Raw genomic sequence first — 20,123 nt, 5'->3', positions numbered from 1 at the left:
TTTAAGCATTCAGCAGAGGAAGATGGAGCTGCTGGGAAAGGTGTCATGAAGCTAATGGGGTTGACCTAGTCACTGAATGTAAGATAGGACTTGAATAAGACAACAGGTGGTAAACACCTTTCCCACTAAGATCAATTAACCTAAGAGCATTCACCAAGGGCCTATCTGAGGACTAGTGACCAATTGGATTTGGGGATATAGCAAAGGCCCTGAATAGAAGGGGCCACCTGTGTCATATCCCATCCCAACCTTGGAGTCAGTAGCAACATGTAGAGGTTAAATAAAATATTTAAACCAGAAGCCTTGGATCCCTTATTTTTGACATTTTATAGAATTTTTTGGAAGATTAAATGAGAGGATGTGGGAAGAACATGGTATGTGCGTAGTGTCCAGTATATATTAGTTCCCTTTGTCCTTAAATGTATCTGATCTGTCTTTATTCTTCATTAGCTAGAGAGAAATGTCAGGTTGCTCCTAAGTTTTTGATCTTTAAAGATCTAGAAATCGTGTAGTGAAGTATGTAGTTGCTTGCTAAAAGAAAAAAAAATCACTTAAGTTCAGTTCTAAGGATTGTTCATCCTTCATACAATTTGATTTATCTCATCCTTCATCTTCTTTTTCTCTTTACAGTTGTGGGATATGACCCCAGTAGTGTCATGATGGCTACCCCAGGAATAAAAAAAAAAATAGCATTTACTAAAGAAATGGGTGTTTTAATCTGAATCAGTACTGGAAAAGTAAAGCATACGTGTGAGCAGGAAGAGAAGCTAAAGACCCTGGGTGAATTTGCATCTTAACTATGCAGTCAGTGGCAAACTAGTGAAAGAACCTTTGCAGGGACTCTTCAACTTGTTCATACAATACAAAAGAAGATATTTTTTTATCAAATGGCTTATACAGTCTGACTGTGCTACAGTGTTTTGACTATACTGAAAAATCTGTGTGGGATGTTTGATTTTTCAGTCCTCCATTTTACTTGTTGCTTTGTGTATTGGAGAAATGAGGAAAGTATCTGTTTAGGGTATTTTGGTCATAAAGTAGTTTCCATGTGTTTTGCTTTATTTTTACCTCAACATGTATTGTGGGCATCTTTTTCTTGGTCTCCATGTGCCCATTCCTTCTTTGCAGCAGAGTGTATGTATGTATTTCAATGTTTGTTCCCAGTGTCTCTGCTTTCCTGTCTTCAGTGGAAAGAGTGCAGATCTACCAGCTGAGTTCTTGAATTGCCTGAAGATTGACTCAGCCCTATTGCCTGACTTGCTGATGTTCTTACTGAGTAGCAGTGACTTTGTATTTCTGCCTGTTGTCTCTGTCTTCCCACATTAGAAAAAAGCTGCTCCCAGCCATTGTCATCCTAGTAGATGATTGTAACTGAGAGCTTCAACCATCAGTGCCTGGATCTTTTAGAATTCAATTGAGGCTTCCTGAACCTTTCATGTTTTGTTTTGTTTTGTTTTTATCTTTTTTCTTTTTTGGACATAGCTGTCCCTTACTGATAACATCAGAACAAAACAAAAACCTATGTGCTTCCAAAACAAGTGTTTTATAATGTTTCTTTCCCTGTGTGACATCATCTCAGAACTTGAATTTCATTACTTTAAGATTATAAACCTTCTTTATTCTTTATCATCTATATTGTGTTCCACTTTAAAAAAAAAACATGTTTAAACATCTATATCTTAATATATTTCACCAGAACTATTTGTATACTTTCATACGAAGACTGTAGGTGATCTGATATAAAGGTACTGAAGCCTGCAGATCAAGCTCTTGTTAGGAACATAAAAGAAGACTTTAGAAAATGAACTTTAAAAATTTGTCTAAGGGAATCCAGTTAAGCTTGATAAAATGAACTAAGTGACTCACTTCAAGATATTGAACTCCTTATTAAAAAATCTTTTATTTTAAGTTGGGTGTTGGTGGCTCCTGCATGTAATCCTAGCTACTCGGGAGGCTGATATCTGAGGATTGCAATTTGAAGCCAGCACAGGCAGGAAAGCTCATGAGACTTTTATCTCCAGTTATAAAATAAAAGCCAGAAATAGAGCTGTGGCTTAAGTGGTAGAGTGCCAGCTTTGAGTGAAAAAGCTAAGGGACAATACACAGGCTCTGAATTCAAGCCCCAGTACTGGCACAGATATACAAAATAAATCTTTTCACCTATAAAAATAGAATTAAGATTAGTTACAAGCATGTACTAGATACCTATTCCACTCTAAGTACTTTGCATATCTAACACCTCAGTGGATCTCCTAGGTCAGGACTATTAGGGATCACCGAGTCTCTTGAGCATCACCAGGTTAAATAAATACCAGGTTAAATGCCGATTGCAGATAAACAGGCCAATTGTTTGCCCTTTCCTATCTATGTCCTACCTCCAAAGTATCTTATTCTCTTATTCTCTTTTTGGTGATGGTAGTAATTAAGCAAAATTGAAATCCTCTCTATTATTTTTCTTCCTTTCCTGTAAAATTGGTTTGTTTGTTTTTTCCTCATGACCATGTTACTTTTCTCAATGGAGTAAATACTACAAGCCGTACATGATAACACCCATAACACTGACCATGTATACTCCCTGAGGCATAGGGTTTCCTGGAGTTCATTCTAATGGCCGAGTATAGGCAAGCAGGACCTGTGTGTGTGTGTGTGTGTGTGTGTGCACGCACGTGCATGTACACGTGCGCGTGTCCCATGCAGTCATGACCCATGACAACCATCACTTGAAGCAAAAACCTTGAGGACACACACACACACACACACACACACACACACACACACACACACACACACGCAGAAGTCATCACCCCCTGTCACTTCTCTGCCTCTCCCAGAGTGCTCTTGCTTACTGCTTACACTCAGCCAGAGCCACTATAACTCCTTTTTTTGCATGATTGCTCTGTGAGTAAGCTTTTAAAAGCGAATTTGATTTACAATATTCACATATCTATTTTGTGGTTTATTATGAGATCTGCAGCCACCTACCAAGCTGCTTATGATAGAGTACTGTGAGTTGGAAATGAGTAATAGAAATTAATCACTGTGAATCTCCCTTTCTGACCTTCAGAGGTTGGCCTGTACACAGAGAGGGAAAGCCAGTATTAGGGAGACAGAAGGCTGAGCACTCAACAAGCCTTGTGTGGATTCTCAATTAGGCATAGATGAGTTCAGACTGTACTGGAAAGCTGATTGTCCCCATTGTTCATATGCACACTATATCTCTCTGTTCTGTGACTCTTGACTCTTCACTCTAACCACCTCCCTCCCATCATTGCTATATCCCAGCCCACAGAACATCTCAGAAGTTGAAACCACATGAAACCTCACTGATAATGAGAATCATGATTGAAAACCACAGACACACAAAGGCAGCCATTGCTCTGCCCTTCTCTTTCCCCTTATAGTGTGGCTGCTTACATTTGGTGAGAAAATCTTGGCAAACAGTGTGTTTTTGTACTACTGTGAATTCTAGAGTTTTTGCATTAAGTATGTCGACCATTTTGTGACTCATATTGAAATATAGGCTGGTGTGGGGTATCTTCCAAGCATTTTGTAGTAATCGCAGGCTTCCCTCATTAGTAAGAGCTGGCACCAGCCCTTGGTTTGTCTCCTGTCTAGGCAAAAAAAAAATCATAGTTCTTATTTTATCCTGTTGAGTTTGTGTTTTACTTTTATTTTTGCTTTATTAAACATACAGCAGTTTTGGCAAATAATGTCTAATATTACCTATGTTGACAGAACTACACATATCATACACAGAAAGTTTGGTGGAAGGAAAACAATCTTCTGTTCTTGATTCCTCCAAAGGAATGACATTTCCAGAGCTTTCAGTCGCCTGGGTGTGTCTCCCCCCACAGGCACAGAAGTGGTTTTAAAATAAGTGCTTGGAATCTTATGTCATTTTATATGAGGTCAATCTTGTCTGACTTATCTAAAGAATCCTAAAATCACAAAACTGGAAGGATCTTGAGATCTAGAATGTTCCAGGCCAACCTCTGTCTCTCTGTCTCTGTCCCTCTGTCTCTGTCTCTGTCTCTTTCTCTGTCTCTGTCTCTTTCTCTGTCTCTGTCATCTATCTTTCTCTCCTCTTTCTTCACTCTTCTCTCTCTCCTTTCTCTCTCTCTCTGTCTCTCTATATTTCTTCATACCAGACAGGCAGTTAGATATATCTGAGATGTAAATGAGAATGTGGAAGAATATTCAAGGAACAATTGGTTTTTGAACCTTACCTAGTAAGGACACAAGTGTTTGGAGCAGCTCCCTAGCTTTGGAACAGGGAGTGTCTGGAACCAGGCTAGCTTCCCATTAGGAGCATATTAGACACCACTTTTGGCCCAGCCCTGAATTATGAGTGGGTGCGTACTCTGTCAGGAGGCAGTTACTGCACTTCTTTGCTCACATAATATCTTTCCCTCACTCTTCCCCAACCACCCCAGTGGTAAAACTGAAGTAGAAATGCAGGAGCCCTGATGGCGCATGCTGCCCTATTTGCTGAACTCTGTAGCATTTGTCCTTGTGGGACATGTATGAGGCTATTTTTTAAAAGCATAATGTAATTTTGGTTAACATTAATCCTTGAAGCTTCAGTTTGGGCTTTAAGCAAAAGAAATATCTCTAAAACTATGTCATAGGTAGTGGACATAAATATTCATTAAATGAGACTTCTTTAGTTTTGCCTTTTCAGTATAGTTTAACGGCATGAAAGTAAGCTTGTTCACTAAGATTGATATTTTGAAGTAGAAGCAAAACATTTTGCCAAAATGTTCTTTTTTTCTCTTTTAAAAAATAATGTTAGGTTACATTTTTCCTGGTATGAAATTAGCAACTTGATTAGAAAACACAGAAATGTAGCACATTTTGAACATAAATTATCTAGGTGATTCTGCAGATTCTAGTCTGTAGATTCTTAGGGAGAAAAAAAAATCCCAAGAATTGGTATCTGAAAATGACCAGTGTTACTAATTTTGGAGTCTTTCTTAGGTACACTGCCTTTCTTCATAGGTTGTGAATAGACCCCAAAACCATGACACGCATGACACTTGACCTGGAAGAACTTACAGTTATTGTGTTGCTGTTATTATTTAACATAAGGTGTCACCGTATAGCCCAGGCTATTCTCAAATTTATGTTTCTCCTGCCTCTGCCTCCTGAGTGCTGGGATTTACAGGTGTGTGTCATCATTCTCAGCTTCCACTTCTGCTGAGAGCCCTCTCTACACAAGGTGTTAAAGTCAGTCCTGAGGTCATCATGTCTCTATGCACTCGTCCTACTGCTCAGAGGCCTTGCAGACAAGCAGACAAGCCATTGCAGCACTGTGAAAAATGTAACAGTGAAAATGTGCTTGGATGCCCCCAGCCTGGCAGAGAGGCAAGAGGGATTTAGAAGAGGAAAGGACTTCTAAGCTGAAGAGAAAGGGTCAGAAGGGATGAGTTGAGTAAGGGAAGGAGAAATTTAGTGAGACGGTGTTAACAAGCCTGTGGTCTAAAATTTGTCTGAGGCACCCAGGGGTTGTGCAGCTCAGCTGCAGGCCTAGAGCCCGAGCCCTTGCAGCTATTAGATGTTTCCTTCAGGGAAGATATACCCGCAGCTTTCTGAACATCTGAACAACAGGGTTGTTCATATACTCACCCTATAATCAGTGCTAGTGTCTATTTCTTGTTTTTGTAGGTGGGGAAAATCACAAGAAGTGGTATCTGTTACTAATTTCAGAGTCTTTCTAGCTATATTACCTTTCCCTGGAGATTGTGAGTAGAGCTCAAAATCATGACTCTTGACCTGGAAGGATTTACAAGCTAATCCGTAGAGAGACTGTGATCAATTGCTCTGTTTTGAAACAGGAAAGACTTTGACCCACTAGGGCAGGTAGTTGTTCTGCTCAAGGATAGCATTGCACTTACAGATGATGCTGTTACAGGGCACAGATGGACTGGTCCTTCCTATCCTCAACCTTAGATTGCTCTGGAATATGACAGATCATTCCAGTACAGTGTGGTAGGCACAATAAATCCTCATCCAGTGGAAGGGAAAGGTTTTCTCACAGAAGTTAAGGTTAAGAAGGGTTTGGGCATCCACTCTCTAAAAAACGTGGCTCAGCCAAGGTAGGAGCATCCCATGGAGTGCTTGGCAGCACCCTTTTTTTTTTTTTTGTCAGTCGTGGGGCTTGAACTCTGGGCCTGGGCGCTGTCCCTCAGCTCTTCAGCTCAAGGCTAGCGCACTACCACTTGAACCACAGCGCCACTTCTAGTTTTTTGATGGTTAATTGGAGATGAGTCTCACGGACTTTCCTTCCTGGGCTGGCTTTGGACTGGATCTCAGATCTCAGCCTCCTGAGTAGCTAGGATTACAGGTGTGAGCCCTTGGAGCCCAGTGGCAACACCTGTTTCTTACTGTTACATTGTTTGCCCTTTTTTTTTCAGGCCTAAGTCCTGACTTCTGGAACATCTGCATTTGCATTTAAACTTTAGCTCACAGAGGAGCTGTAGTTCAAGTGGTACAGTGCCAGCCTTGAAAGAAAAAGGCAAGTGAGAACACAAGGTCCTGGAGTTCAAGCCCCAATACCTTCTAAATACACACATACATAGAAACGTACATACATACATAAATACATACATGTAGAACAAGCTTTAGTTCAGCTGTACAACCAAGAACCATGTCATATAGCAAGCTCTGGGGATTTTACTTTGCATTTTTGCCTTTTAACATTAACCTTCCCGTCAAGAAGCTGCTTCAGGTCTAACTTATATCATTGTCTAAAATAAGATCTGTCCTAAATTAGAATAGAGTCCTTACATTTCTCATGTCAAGGAAGTTTTTAACAGACAGTATATAGGCCCTTGTCACAGATGTTGAGTGTGAGGGTGAATTTGATAGTCCTTTCAAGGTCCCTTCTGGTCTTGTAATTCTCCAGTTCTGTGAATGTTGTTTATTATAGGCCTAACAAACCATTACCAGTCACATGGCTGACTTCTCATGGACAAATGAGACCACATTGTCTTGCCATTTTTGGTTCCTACCATACCAACTGATTTTTTTCCCCCTAGATTTTTGCCATGTAGAGCCTAGTAGATTTGGTTTTAGAGAAATGGGGTAAAAATGGAAATTAGTATGGTACATCTCATTAAAAATAGATACTTTAACATGTTTACCTTTATGCGTTAGGAATATGACTTTCTTGAGAGGGAGAGAAATATTTGGGTATTGCAGGTTGTTTCAAAGGTTAAACTTTGAATCTGACCTTAGTGTATATGATTCCTTTCTCTTTTTTTTTTTCTTGCTTCTCTAGAGTACATGAGAGAGTGAGCTATAACATAAAAAGGAGGGGGGAATAAAATGGTTTGAGAAAAAGTATTTCACATATATACATTTTATCATTTAAAAGGATGGCAATATAAAGTATGGACCAAAACAGTTGTGTCACTAACCATTGTTACTTATGTATTTGTGTCTTAGACCATTTGCCTTGCTTTTTAAAGGTCTTTGTTTCTCAAGTGCTGTCATTTTGCAAAAGAAAATCTTTATATGAAAAGTACAAAAACTGTTACTAACTGGACAACAGGGAAGGTGCTAGCCCCACATCCAGGCCTGCCCACCATGTATTCATAACCAGGGACCTGGTCTCTTCCGTTCTGCACAGTTTACTTTATGGAATGAAGAAATTCTCCAAAGGGTCAGCCTAAGAATGCATTAAGCCTGAAGCTGGAACAGACCCCTCCAGGGTGGTCTAGCTAGACCCCTTCTGGTATTTGCCACACTCTGCAACACTGTGTTCCACCAACCAAACCAACTAGTCTTGACATTGAGCTCCTGAATGTGCTGAGATGGTACCGAACATCCTGTGAGGTTGCGATGTTCTGTATTCAAATGCTGCTGAACATTGTGGGTGTGTCCACTCTGCTTGTTTTCCTACTGTGCTGCCTCTAATTTCTAATGTACATGTAGCCATTACCAATGTATGGCTCAGTGCTGAGAGCCTCCACGGTTCCAAATAAATGTCTGTGAACATCTACCTGCAGTCATGAGCCCATCATTGTTTATGTATCCACATGTACCTAACATCCCTGTTTGGTGCCGTGCTTCTGGGGTCTGACTTGTTGAGGTAGGTAGAATGGTGAAGTTCCCAAAAGTTTCCAGCTGCCTAGACCTCAAGGAGAACTTCTGCCTAGAGACACAGGTGAGCCACTTGTCAGCAGACAGCAAAGCATGCAGACTCTGCCTGTGTCATTTTTGTCTTTAGTGTAAAACTGCTTTTGCCACATTTAGTAAAATTTCCAAGTGAGGAGAAAGGATCCAGGACAAATAGAGTCAGGGAAATGCCTTTTCAGAAAAGGCCATTTTATAGAGAAGAAAATACAAAGAGGACTGTGCCCAAGGATAGGACTCAAAAGTGCCTGCCTAGCAAAGTCACAAGGCCCTGAGCTCAAACCCTAGGGCTGCCCTTCCCCCTAAAAAGTAGAAAGCTATCAAATGACCACCCCTCCCACGTGAAATAGCCAGGGGCAGCTGGTTGCCTGGCTCTAAAACCCCTGTGCTCGGTCCTGCAGTTGTCCTGCAGAAGAGGATGGAGGAAGTCAGATGGAGCCAGAGCTTGGACATTCCCACCTCCTGTCAGGTGGACCTGGCCCTTCCAGGCAGGTGCACACAGAAAAATGTCTGCCTCTGGATCCTTGGCTAGTCTTCACTGGATCTGAATGTCTAGAAATGCCATGGAATTGCCACACCCATCTGAGTTTTCCTCTGCCTTAGAGATGAATCATGTTTCTTTTGCCTTGAACACCCACCCAGAACTTGAATCCAAGTAGATGGAGTCACCTTGAATCCAAGTGAATGAAATCTAAGTCTCTTGAGTGGCTTTGCTACAACAATTGCTGAAGTCACTGGAAAGTAAATCAGTCAAGATGGAGATTTGATCAAAATGTAGCACCAGGATGCTTAGGTACATTGAAACCACTCCTAATCGTAAGCACAGGTAAACCAGGCTCCCTTTAAACAGTTTATGAATGCACTGTCACATCAGTATTGCTGTGCTGTGCCCCTGAGGACACTCATGACCAAAGCAGCATTCAACCTCCCAGGGCACAGAAGCTCTGCGGTAGTCATAACACCAGTGGGTACAAGAAGGAAGGACAGAGACCACAGGAAATGTCATTTCTAGTCCCATCCCTGTACCCGTCAAATTGACAATGTTGATGGTGTGTGGTTGACTACTTTTCCATTCCAGAAAAACAAAAAGTTATAAAATGCTCTCTACTTCAAAATAGCATTTATTCAATCTGTCTAGAACTTATTTCAAAGAACTTTATTTTGAAGCCACTACAGTATTTTCCAGTAGAAAATGGAGCTCACTGGAACTTGTGTTGGATCCTGGTGTCCTCGAATTCCGGGCACCTGTACCTGGATTAGTCCATATCTGAGTGAAAGCTTTCCTTATTTCTCCCTAAGAAATGAGATTGTAATGAGAGCTCAAGTCAGAGGCCCCTGGTGTTAACATAAATCTCTAATGAGTCTACCTTTCTGAAAGACTGACTGGTGCTTTCTTGCTTGGATCGTTTCCATATGTTCTTTTGAAGGAAACTTACAGTTTTTGTTTTTTGTTTTTTTTTAAAGGCAAAGAATTTGTTCCTCTCCTCTATCACACGTCTCTTCCTCTACACACCTGTGTCCCAGGGCTTCTTAGAGGTGCCCTACACCTGGCATCGCCTCCCCTGCCTGTCTATGAGCCACAGGGCTCTGGGTTGTCTTCTCCCACTCTTAAATCCATAGCAAACTAACTCAGCCACCCTCAGACTGCAGGCCATGCCCTGTTTCCCCTCAGTCTTCAGGGAACATGGTGTCTCCAACAGGAACACTTTGAGAAACAAAGTAACTCTTGGAAGCCAAGGACAGAAAAGAAATCAGGGAAAACAAACATTGAGGACCTGATTGAGATCAGAGTTTTAAAGAGACCAGGGACTCATCTGATCTACCAGCCCTCATTTTATAAATGAAAAACAAATTCTTTTATAGAAAAGAGAAAAAATTACTTGTTCACTGTGGAAGAATTAGGATGTATTAGTTGAGTAAAAAGGAAGAATTTGAAACCTTCTGCAGTACCTATCAAAGATGACACATGTCCGTATGCTAGGGCCCCTGCCCAGCCCTCTGCCCCACCATTATTTGACAACCTTGTTAGATCTCAGCCACTGTGAGCATGCTAAACAGATTTTGTAAACATAAGAATTGATGTTGGAATTGGCAAGGTGGAGATCTTGGAAGTATAAAAGCTGGACAGGAGGACATAATGTGTTTTCTGTTAAGATGTGAGAAGACTAGAGAGTCAATCCTCTCAGACTCCTCCAGCCTCAGTCTTCCCCACTGCTAACATCTATTGTGTACACACGTCAGGAGACTTCAAACTTCTTAGTTCTGTGTAGCAGGGGACTGGTGTCTACCAAGTCCCCAAGCCAAGGTCTCTCCCCAAGCCATTCCCAGTTCCAGCATATACCAATCTAGGGGTATGATTGGAAGGAAAAGAAAACCCTAAGTTCTAAGTTAGCACCTGACATCTTGAATCACTCAGAACACACGTTTTCCTTTTTCTCTTGACATTCACCAACTGCAGAGTTTTCAGACAGTTTCTTTTATACAAGTGCTCCATAATTTAATAAATTCATCTCTTGTCTTTGTGCCTTGGTAAGCAACTTTGTTTTTTCCCTAGTTGTTTCTCAGGATGAATTCTGAGTCTTCTGTCCGGGTGTGAAGGTTGCTAACACATTGTTGCTGTCAGACAGTTCATGCCAGCGGCAGCATGAGAGCCCATTTCCTAGAACCTGCATTCTCCCATGGGTCCCTCAGTGGTCAGTGGTGTGACAGCAGATAAGTCCCCCACCCCTCCCCACTGCAGCTTGGAGGGTACCTGAGTGACACACAGCACTGACCAGCCTTGGATGTTCACTGATAGTTTTCAATCCCTTTAGAGAAAAGCGAATAGCTGCAGGATGCCCAGGTGAGCAGAGATCTTGGTCATGGCTGGTGAGGGCAGATCCAGAAAGCAGCCATGTTGTCTTTCGCTGCTGCTTGAGCACGGTTCCAGATCATTCTCTCTGTCTTGTCTACCTTTAGACTCTCATTATTTGCAAAGACCTGGGGAGTGGCCAGGAGGCCTGGGCTTTTCTCCTCCCATTGACTCCCCTCATTCCATCTAACTCAGGAGTGACCATGTCTGCCGGGTCCCTCTCTCTTCTCAGGACATTACTCTGCATGCTTCCCCACACACCAGGCTTTACAAAGAGCAAGCTGGGAACAGATGTCTGCCCCTGTGCACAAAGTTCTCCCTCCCTTGTTCCACTGAGCCCTCCTCAAGTGAGGGAGAAGCTGCATCTAGGCCCACATTAGCCTGGTTTTAGGTCATTCCTAGGGAGAGGCAATCCTGCAACTGCTCAGATATTTTTAGATGAGACCTAAGCGGCTCAGCAATTAAAGGCTGAGACACACCTGGAGCATCCACCAGGCCAGGAGGCACGAAGAAAAAATGGCTGAGTGCACTTGGACCCATTGATCAGCTATGAAGAGGGAAGAGGGAGGGTCATCAGACACAAGCCCCTGCCCAGCCAGACACACCACCCCCTGAATTGACCTTCCTGCAACAGTCTTCACTTGACACGGCTAGACTCGAGCCCAGTGCAAGGTCCTGTCCTCTATGTAGCTGGCAAGAATACTCACCAAACAGAACCAGTGAGAAGAGAAAGCCATGGTTGTACACTGGAGTCCTCCCCAGCCCTGCTTTCTCCCAAAGAAACTCAGTCCCCCTCAGTACCTAGCTCTCCCTCTTCACAAGTCTCTTGTGCAACCCTATTTTTTGCTGCTCAAAAAGGGCAAAGGCGGCATCTGCCCCATTCACTGTAGCCTAGATGGGCATGCAGCAGATGTCCAATTAATACAGGAATTAGCTCCTGCCCTAGAGTAGCAAACAGACTGGAGACACTTGAAGAAAGCATTGACTCAAACAATAGAAATCACTAAATCCTCCCCACCCTTACTCAATATTTTATTTATTTTGTTATTATTTAGTTAGTTACGGGGCTTGAACTCAGGGCCTAGGTGCTGCCCCTGAGCTGTTTTGCTCTACCACTTTGAGCCATAGCTCCACTTCCAGTTTTCTGGTGGTTAATTGGAGATAAAGTCTCACAGACTTTCCTGCCCGGACTGGCTTTGAACTATGATCCTCAGATGGCAACCTCCAGTAGCTAGGATTCCAGGTGCGAGCCACCAGGGTTCAGCTTTAATCTTCAGCTATATTCAGGTCCTATCTCAGGACAGAGTGACTTTACAAAGAAGACCACTCTGGGCCTCGGTTCTGATGAGTGATTGGGTTATTCTTGTATTTTCTGGGAAAACTACCTTCCAGATGGCAAGATTTAGAGCCAGGAGAAGTAATGTGCCTGGTGGCAGCAATGGGTAAGGAAGAGGAGCAAAAGCAGAGCACACAAAGGGCAGACAGGTGAAGAGGTTGAGATGGAGAATGCACCTGTCAGGATTTTCTATGCAAGGCACATAGCACCAAGGAAACAATGTGAGTGCCCATCCAGGTGCGTTCAAGGGCAAGAACTGTAATGTGGAAGCTAGCTATACACTAGCTCCAGACTCATATCTTCAGATTTGTTTTCTGTTTTTGGTTACCTGTGATCAGCTACAGAATAAAAAAATGGAAAATTCCAGAAATAATGCATGTTTTAAATGGTACACTGTGGTGCGTAGCATGCTGAAACCTCATACTATGTGGGATAGTATGCCACCTTAATTGGGACATGAATGGTCCTTTTAGCTAGCTTATAGACTGTATATGCTTCCCTCCCATTAGCCACTTAGCAGCAACCATATTTTATTTAATAATGACTTTGAAGCCCATGGATAATATTGTAAAGGAGACACCACAGCATAAAACATAGATTCACTTTGGTAGTATATAGCAACACTTCAGTGCAGATTGGAAACAGCAGAGTTTATACAGAGGTTGGTACTAGACCAACAGTTTTGGGGGTACCACTGTGGGAGTGTTAGAATGCATAGAGCCTGTGGGTAGTGAGGGGATGACTGTACATAGCGGAGATATAGTAGTATAACTACTTACCATCAACAGATGTGGCATTTAGACCTTCTATTTCTTCAAATTGGGTGCCTGTCCCTCACTGTGAGCCCCAGAATCTACTGTGGTTCTCAAAGCTGCTGTTCACCCTTGGAGCCTCTGGTTGTCCAGAGCACAGAAGAGTGAGAACCTTCCAAGCAATGGTTTCTCCCATAAGGCTGCCATTTTGGTGGTCACTAACTAATCACATTTCCTGTGTAGATCTGAGGAGCATCAAGGAGACAGGCAGTAGCTTACATGGCTATTCCAGGATGGTCAGTGTTGAAGGCTCTTTGGGATCTGAATATAGCTATTTCCCAGCTCCTGGTGGAGAAGAAGACTTCCCTTGTAGGGACATGTTCAAGTACTACTGAGAACTACCAAGGTCTAAATTGGCCTGTATCATAGAGTCTACTTCCTGTGAGCCACAGCCCATGAGCACATTAACAAAATGCATTGGGAAAACTGGTTCTCTGGCTTTATTTTGAGCATAGGCACAGTTCCATTAATGCTGTCCCTCCTGATGGACATCACGGGTTCAATATCTAAACCAACCTGTTTCAACATGAAACAGTTATCTATGGTAAACAGAATGGGGATTTACCAAAGTTAATGGATCCCCCGCATTCTCCCCTACCCATGGATTCATGTGTGTTCACTTCCTTGGTGTTGGGGACAAATACACACAAACGTAAAACAACACAGATATAGTCTCTGAGGTCAGTGAAGCTGCTCAACGGCTAGCTCTGGAGAATCAGTTCCTTGCATTTCCAGAGGCTGCCAATGTTCCTTGGCTTGTGGCCACATCACTCTAGTCTCTCCTTTCATCATCACATCATCCTTGGCTCTGACCTCTCTTGCCCTTGTGATTATATCTTGCTATCTGGACTACTCAGATAATCCAGGAATTCTTCCCATAGTCTTTAAATCAAATCTATTCAGACCCTTTTGCTTTGTTAAAGTGACATAGTTACAAGTTCCAGAGCTTGGGATGTGGATATTTGAGTGGGGATTCTGATTTTAATACCATAGCAAGGAGAAGGAAATCTATTTATACCACTCACAGGGATGGAGAAGGCTGGGCCAGCCATTGGACTTTTAAAGGTCTTCAGACATCAAGGAGTGTGCCAGTTGTTCACACTTGTAATCCTCGCTTCTCAGAGGCTGATATCTGAGGATCATAGTTTGAAGCCAGCCCAAACAGGAAAGTCTGTGAAACTCTTATCTCTAACTACCAAAAAGAAAGCCAGAAGTAGAGCTGTGGCTCAAGTGGTAGAGAGTAAAGCCCTGAATACAAAAGCTCAGGGACAGTGCCCAGGCCCTGAGTTCAAGCCCCAGAACAGGCACCAAAAAAAAAAAAAAAAAAAAAAAAAATCTTCAACAAAGCATTTGGTAATGATGGGATAAACATGAATGCTTCTGCTTCTTGGCTGCTGCCAGCAGCCATCTACCTGTATTGATAATTTTAATAGAGCCCCAGAATGTCATTATTACATCCAAATTGCTATTGACAGAAAAAATGTCACCCACCCCAATGACACTGGAGCGAACAGACTCCCTGGGCCCACTCTCCTATCTAGGCAGGAGGGCCCTAAAGGTATCCTCCATTCCTAATGCCTAAATACCACCTCAGCAGCCCTCTGAGCCTCCTCTGCTGCTCTGTGAAGGCTTGCAGGGTGGCAGGGATGCATCCCAGAAGACTGGGGTCTGTAGTAACAGCAGTTGTGCTTTGATTCAGCTCCCTTTGTCCCCTGGACAGTACTGGCTTTTCCCTGTGGATGTGTCCTCAACGGCCCTATTAGGACAAGTAGGCAGTAAATCTAGGCCTACTAACTTTCTACTAAAAGCAAAATCTAGGCAGGAGCTGGTGGCTTGTGCCTACAATCCTAACTGCTCAGGAGGCTGAGATCTGAAGATCATGGTTCAAAGCCAGCCTGGCTAGAAAAGTCCATGAGATCCATATCTCCAATTAACACCAACAAGTGGGAAGTGGAACTGTTACTCGAGAGGCAGAGCACTAGCCTCAACCATGAAAACTTAGGAACAGTGCCCAGGCTCTGGAATGAAACCTCAGGACTGGCACAAAAGAAGAAAGAGGAAGAGAAGGAAGAGGAGGAGGGGAAAGAGGAGGAGGAGGAAGAGGAGGAGAAGGAAGAAGAATTCAATACTTTCAAAACTTAGCAAAAGGAGCTGGGTGTGGCAGTTTATGCCTGTAATCCATTTTCTGGGATGGCAGATACAGAAGGATCAAGGTTTAGCCTGGGTTAAAAGTTATTCAGTCCCTGTTTAAAAAATGTATTTTTAGGGCTGGGAAGGTGGCTCAGTGGTAGAGCGCTTGCCTTGCATGCATGAGGCCCTGGGTTTGATTCCTCAGCACCACATAAGCAAAAAGAAAAAAAGCCGGAAGTGGTGCTGTGGCTCAAGAGGTAGAGCGCTAGCCTTGAGCTGAAGAGCTGAGGGACAGGCCCAGAGTTCAGGCCCCACGACTGGACCAAAAAAAAAAAAATGTTTAAAAAATGTATTTTTAATCACAAAAGGTCAGCTCACCACTCTGGAGTCATGTTATTTTCCAGCACTAAAGGTAAGGGTCATTGTGAGAAGATATGCTTTTGAGGAGGCAGAAAACACCCCTACTGGAACCACCTCTCAGAAACCCTGAGAGATGGGCAGTCCATCTGCATCTGCCCTTGGCACAGGGCAAATAGCCTTTCTCCATTCCAGGGCTCTTGATCTAGCATTGAAACACACTAGGTATACTGTGACTGGCATTTGTTTGCTTGTCATGAGGCTGTTTGCTTATTGTTTTGTTTTGTTGTGCTGGGACTAGAACCCATGGCTTTATGCATGCAAACACTCTGCCAATGAGCCACATCCCCAGACCTGTGGTTTGCATTTTGGTTCCTCTCCAGTTGCATTGTTTCATTCCCCCAGTGCTAGATGCCTGCAGTCTACATCCACAGAAACGAAGTAGTGCTCACCCCACAGGAATATAGGGAATGAGGAAGCAAATCAAACCCATCCTGCAGAAGGGAGAAAATATGCATATCTTGCAAAGCATTGGAAAATAGGAGTTCACACTCCTATTTAGCCATATTGCTTAGGTCTCAAAGGTGGGGTTAAATAAAACTTTTACTACCTTTTCTATGCATTTCTGTGTTACTTTGAATACTTTTACAATACACATTTCATTTTATAGTGACTTCAGCAATCAAAAAATAAACTTATTAACTTGGTGCCAGTGGCTCATGTCTCTAATCTTAGCTTCTTGATCCTTCTGAGGATCAAGATTCAAAGCCAGAGCAGGCAAGGAAACTTATGAGACTCTTATCTCCAATAACTATCAAAAATCCAAAAGTAGAGGTATGTCTCAAATGGTAGAGCACCAGTCTGAGGTGGAAAAGCTAAGGGTGAGATCCTAGGTCTGAAGTTCAAGCCCCAGTAAAGGAAAATAAAAGAAATTAATAGACATACAATATCTTTAATGGAATAAGAAAATGCTGAAATAGATTTGAAATTTAAATATTGCTATTTACAATATGTATGAAATGATAAAGTTTAAAAACATTAGCAACAACCTCGTTTCATTTTTGGTGAGGAATGATGTGTCAAAATGAAGAGAAGCATCTGCAAGAACAATGTAGGCACTACAATGCTAACTCTGGTGGAATTATTTCTGTTTTCTTCTGTCTATCTTCCTATGAAAGGTATATGAGTTTAAAAGGGAATGTGAAAGCCCTTTACTCAAGGTGAGATGGAAATCAATTGAGAGGTTTAGGGGCAGGATTGGACTGTGTGTTTTGTTGTATTTTTATTTTGTTTGAGACAAGGCTTTTGTTTGAGACAAGATTTTCCTTTGCAGCCAAGGCTAGTCTGGAATTCTGTCTTCCGGCTCCAGACTTCCCAATTGTTAGGGTTATAGATGTGTGCCACCATGCCCAGCTTAGGGCTGGGTTCTTTCCTGGAATGTGCCTTAGAGTTCCCCACGGCCAGCTCATCCCATGGTCTACCCACTACTGGCTCTGCACACAGCTTAGCACTGGACCAGCAAACATAACTGGGGTGTGTGTGTGTGTGTGTGTGTGTGTGTGTGTGTGTGTGTGTGTGTGTGTGTGTGTGTGTGTGTGTGTGTGTGTGTGTGTGTGTGTGTGTGTGTGTGTGTGTGTGTGTGTGTGTGTAGCAAACATAACTGGGGTGTGTGTGTGTGTGTGTGTGTGTGTGTGTGTGTGTGTACCCCCATGCGCGCGCGCACACACCTCTACTGAAGCCCAGGATAATGTACTACTACATCCACAATCCCTTTGGTCCTGGCTCTTTACTTATGGAAGGGAACACATGGCCAGCCAGCACACCTCAGAGGACCAGAAGGATGGGTCTGTGGTGAAATTAAAACTTGTGTCCTAAGGGGACTGGAAAGTTCTCTGGGCACATCCATTGTCATTGAATTGCTCTCATTCTCCTTGCATCTGTAGTTCTGAGCTGAGACTTTCACCCTAGATGGCTTTCTTGAATGCCTAGGCCCAATTTATTTTTATAGGGGTCTGCTTTGTTCATATTTGGGCGATTAGTGAATTTTAAATGTCTTTACAACCTAGTGTCTCAGGGCTATTAACTTTCATTTAGTGGTCTCTCTGTCTCTGTCTCTGTCTCTGTTTCTGTTTCTCTCTCTCTCTCTTTTTCTGCGGTAATATCAGGGTTTTAACTTAGGGCTTGCACTTACTTGACCTCCTCAATTGGCTATCTGTACCTTGAAACACCCTTCAGCTTAGCCTTATGTTGGTTATTTTTTGGAGATGGAGTCTCGTGAACTTTTCTGTTTGGGCTGGCCTGGAACTACAATCCTTTAGATCTCATCCTCTTCACTAGCTAGGATTACAGATGTGCTGCCAGCACCAGGCTGACACTTCTATTTCTTTTAGAAGTTGCTGGGGCTTGAACTTTGGAGAGTCAAACTTGCTAGGCAGATACGCTACAACTTTAGCTATGCCCTAGCCTTTTTTGCATGTATTCTTTTTCAAGTTAGGGTCCCATATTTTGCCCAGGACAGCCTAGACTGCAATCTTATTTACACCTCTTGCATAGCTATAATGACAGGCATGCACCATCGTGCCTGGCTTTTTCTGGGGTGAGATAGAGTCTGGTGAATCCTCTTTTCCCTACCTCAGAGGTAGTGGGCTATGTTTTCTATCTCTTCCTCTATGGAAAGGCATCTGTCTCAATCCAGATATTAACAGAGTCCACAGAGCTGGCAGAAGGACCAGCTAGTCCCTGCCAAACACTCGCTCCTCTAGGGCCCAGCCAGGCTGCAGGTGCTTTGTACACTGTCTGGGAGACAGCATAGTTACTAGGAACAGGCCTTCCAGATCTTTTTAATATAATTCTTTTGCCCAAATCTGGGCCAGGCATCGTGTGATTCACATTTATATTCTCAGCACTTGAAAGGCTGAAGAGGAGGATCACTGCTGCAAGGCCAGCCTAAGCTATAAAGTCAGAACCCATCTAAAAAGGAAACATATTAATTAAAAATTTAAAATCTCAGGCCGGGTGCCAGTGGCTCATATCTATAATCCTAGCTGCTTGGGAGGCTGAGATTTAAGGATCACAAATTGAAGCCAGCCCAGTCAGGAAAGTCTATGAGGCTATTATCTCTAACTAGCCACCAAAAAGCCAGAGGTGGAGGTGTGGCTCAAGTGGTAGAACACTAGCCTCGAGCAAAAAAGCTAAGGGACAGTACCCAGTCTCTGAGTTCAAGCAGCATATTGGCATAAATAAGTAAATAAATAAATAATAGGGTCTGTATTAAGACACAGACTAGACACGATTATAAATAGCTAATGATGTTTTCTGTCACTCATATCTTCGTATGAACCAATTCAGGAATTTCTTTTCCTCCAGGACTTCCCAGTTAAAATCAGGGACATTTGAGGCGTTCAGGGATGCAAAGGGAGAGAGGTATTTTAGGCTATGGGCTCCCAGGAGAGGGAGACCTGGGATGAGCAAGGTGACTTCAGCTATTAGAAAAAATGCCCAAGGTTAGTCCTGCTCCCAGTAATAAGGAAAATCATTCATTATCACTATGACTCATTAGTATTTTTAATTTATACAATACCTTCCTTCCAAGGAACTCATTATGTTGATGGAGGTTCATTACGAAAAAGAGATTTGGGAGTGGAGTTTATGTTGGACATCCACTTCTAAAAATGGCAACCAGGGCTTTTATTACATGGGTACATGACTTGAAGCAAATCTCTTTCAATAAACTAATTAAGAAAGGATCTAAGCTGGGCGCCGGTGGCTCACACCTGTAATCCTAGCTACTCAGGAGGCTGAGATCTGAGGTTCACGGTCTGGGCAGGCAGGAAAGTCAGTGAGACTCTTACCTCCAGTAAACCACTAGAAAACCAGAAGTGGTGCTGTGGCTCAAGTGGTAGAGCGCTTGCCTTGAGCTGAAGAGCGCAGGGACAGCACCCAAGCCCAGAGTTCAAGCCCCACGGACAGGCCAAAACAACAACAAAAACAAACAAACAAAGGACCTAAAACTGTTTCAAACCCTGGGAATATGGAAGGAGAGATAGTCAAAGCAATGCTAAAGCCCCAGTTCCACCCTCCAACCTCTAAACTCACAGTGCCCCTGAAATTAAATGGTATCTTGAGTATAATTGATTTTCATGGCATTAGGGGTAATTTTTTATGAGAAAAATATTTTGCAGTCAAGTGCCAGTAGCTCATACCTGTAATCTGAGCTACTCAGGAGGCTAAGATCTGAGGATCATGGTTCAAAGCCAGTCCAGGCAGGAAAGACTTATCTCCAATTAACCACCAGAAAACCAGAAGTGGAGCTGTGAGTCAAAGTGGTAGAACATTAGCCTTGAGCAAAAGAGCCTGGAGAGAGCACTTAGGCTAAGTCTAGGCTCCACAACTGACAACAACAACAAAAGTATTTCATAATTTTTAACTTTTGCATAGAAAAACTGATTGGAGTTTCTCTTCAGAAAGCTTCAATGCAATCTTGGATAAAAAGGCATTTGAG

General features: G+C 42.8%; 1 protein-coding gene across 8 annotated transcripts in view; it reads left to right on the top strand.

Annotated features, from left to right (window-relative positions):
- LOC138812171 (WD repeat and FYVE domain-containing protein 2) overlaps window positions 1–20,123 on the top strand; it is a 273,328-nt gene that overhangs the window by 162,747 nt on the left and 90,458 nt on the right. For 2 of the 8 annotated variants that reach the window (XM_070000146.1, XM_070000142.1), the window contains exon 12: window positions 7,631–8,002. The exons of 2 other annotated variants lie outside the window; for them this stretch is intronic. In XM_070000146.1, coding sequence (XP_069856247.1) covers window positions 7,631–7,647 — 17 coding nt within the window. In that variant the 3' untranslated portion in view covers window positions 7,648–8,002. Of the gene's footprint in view, window positions 1–630; window positions 8,003–20,123 lie in introns of those variants that run through there. 4 more of the 8 variants (XM_070000145.1, XM_070000141.1, XM_070000144.1 and 1 more) reach the window with 3 other exon arrangements.

This window comes from Dipodomys merriami, unplaced genomic scaffold (assembly GCF_024711535.1).
Source record: "Dipodomys merriami isolate MVZ:Mamm:240054 unplaced genomic scaffold, mDipMer1.0.p SCAF_56, whole genome shotgun sequence".
NCBI lineage: Eukaryota > Metazoa > Chordata > Mammalia > Rodentia > Heteromyidae > Dipodomys > Dipodomys merriami.
This window is presented reverse-complemented; position numbering and strand designations above follow the sequence as displayed.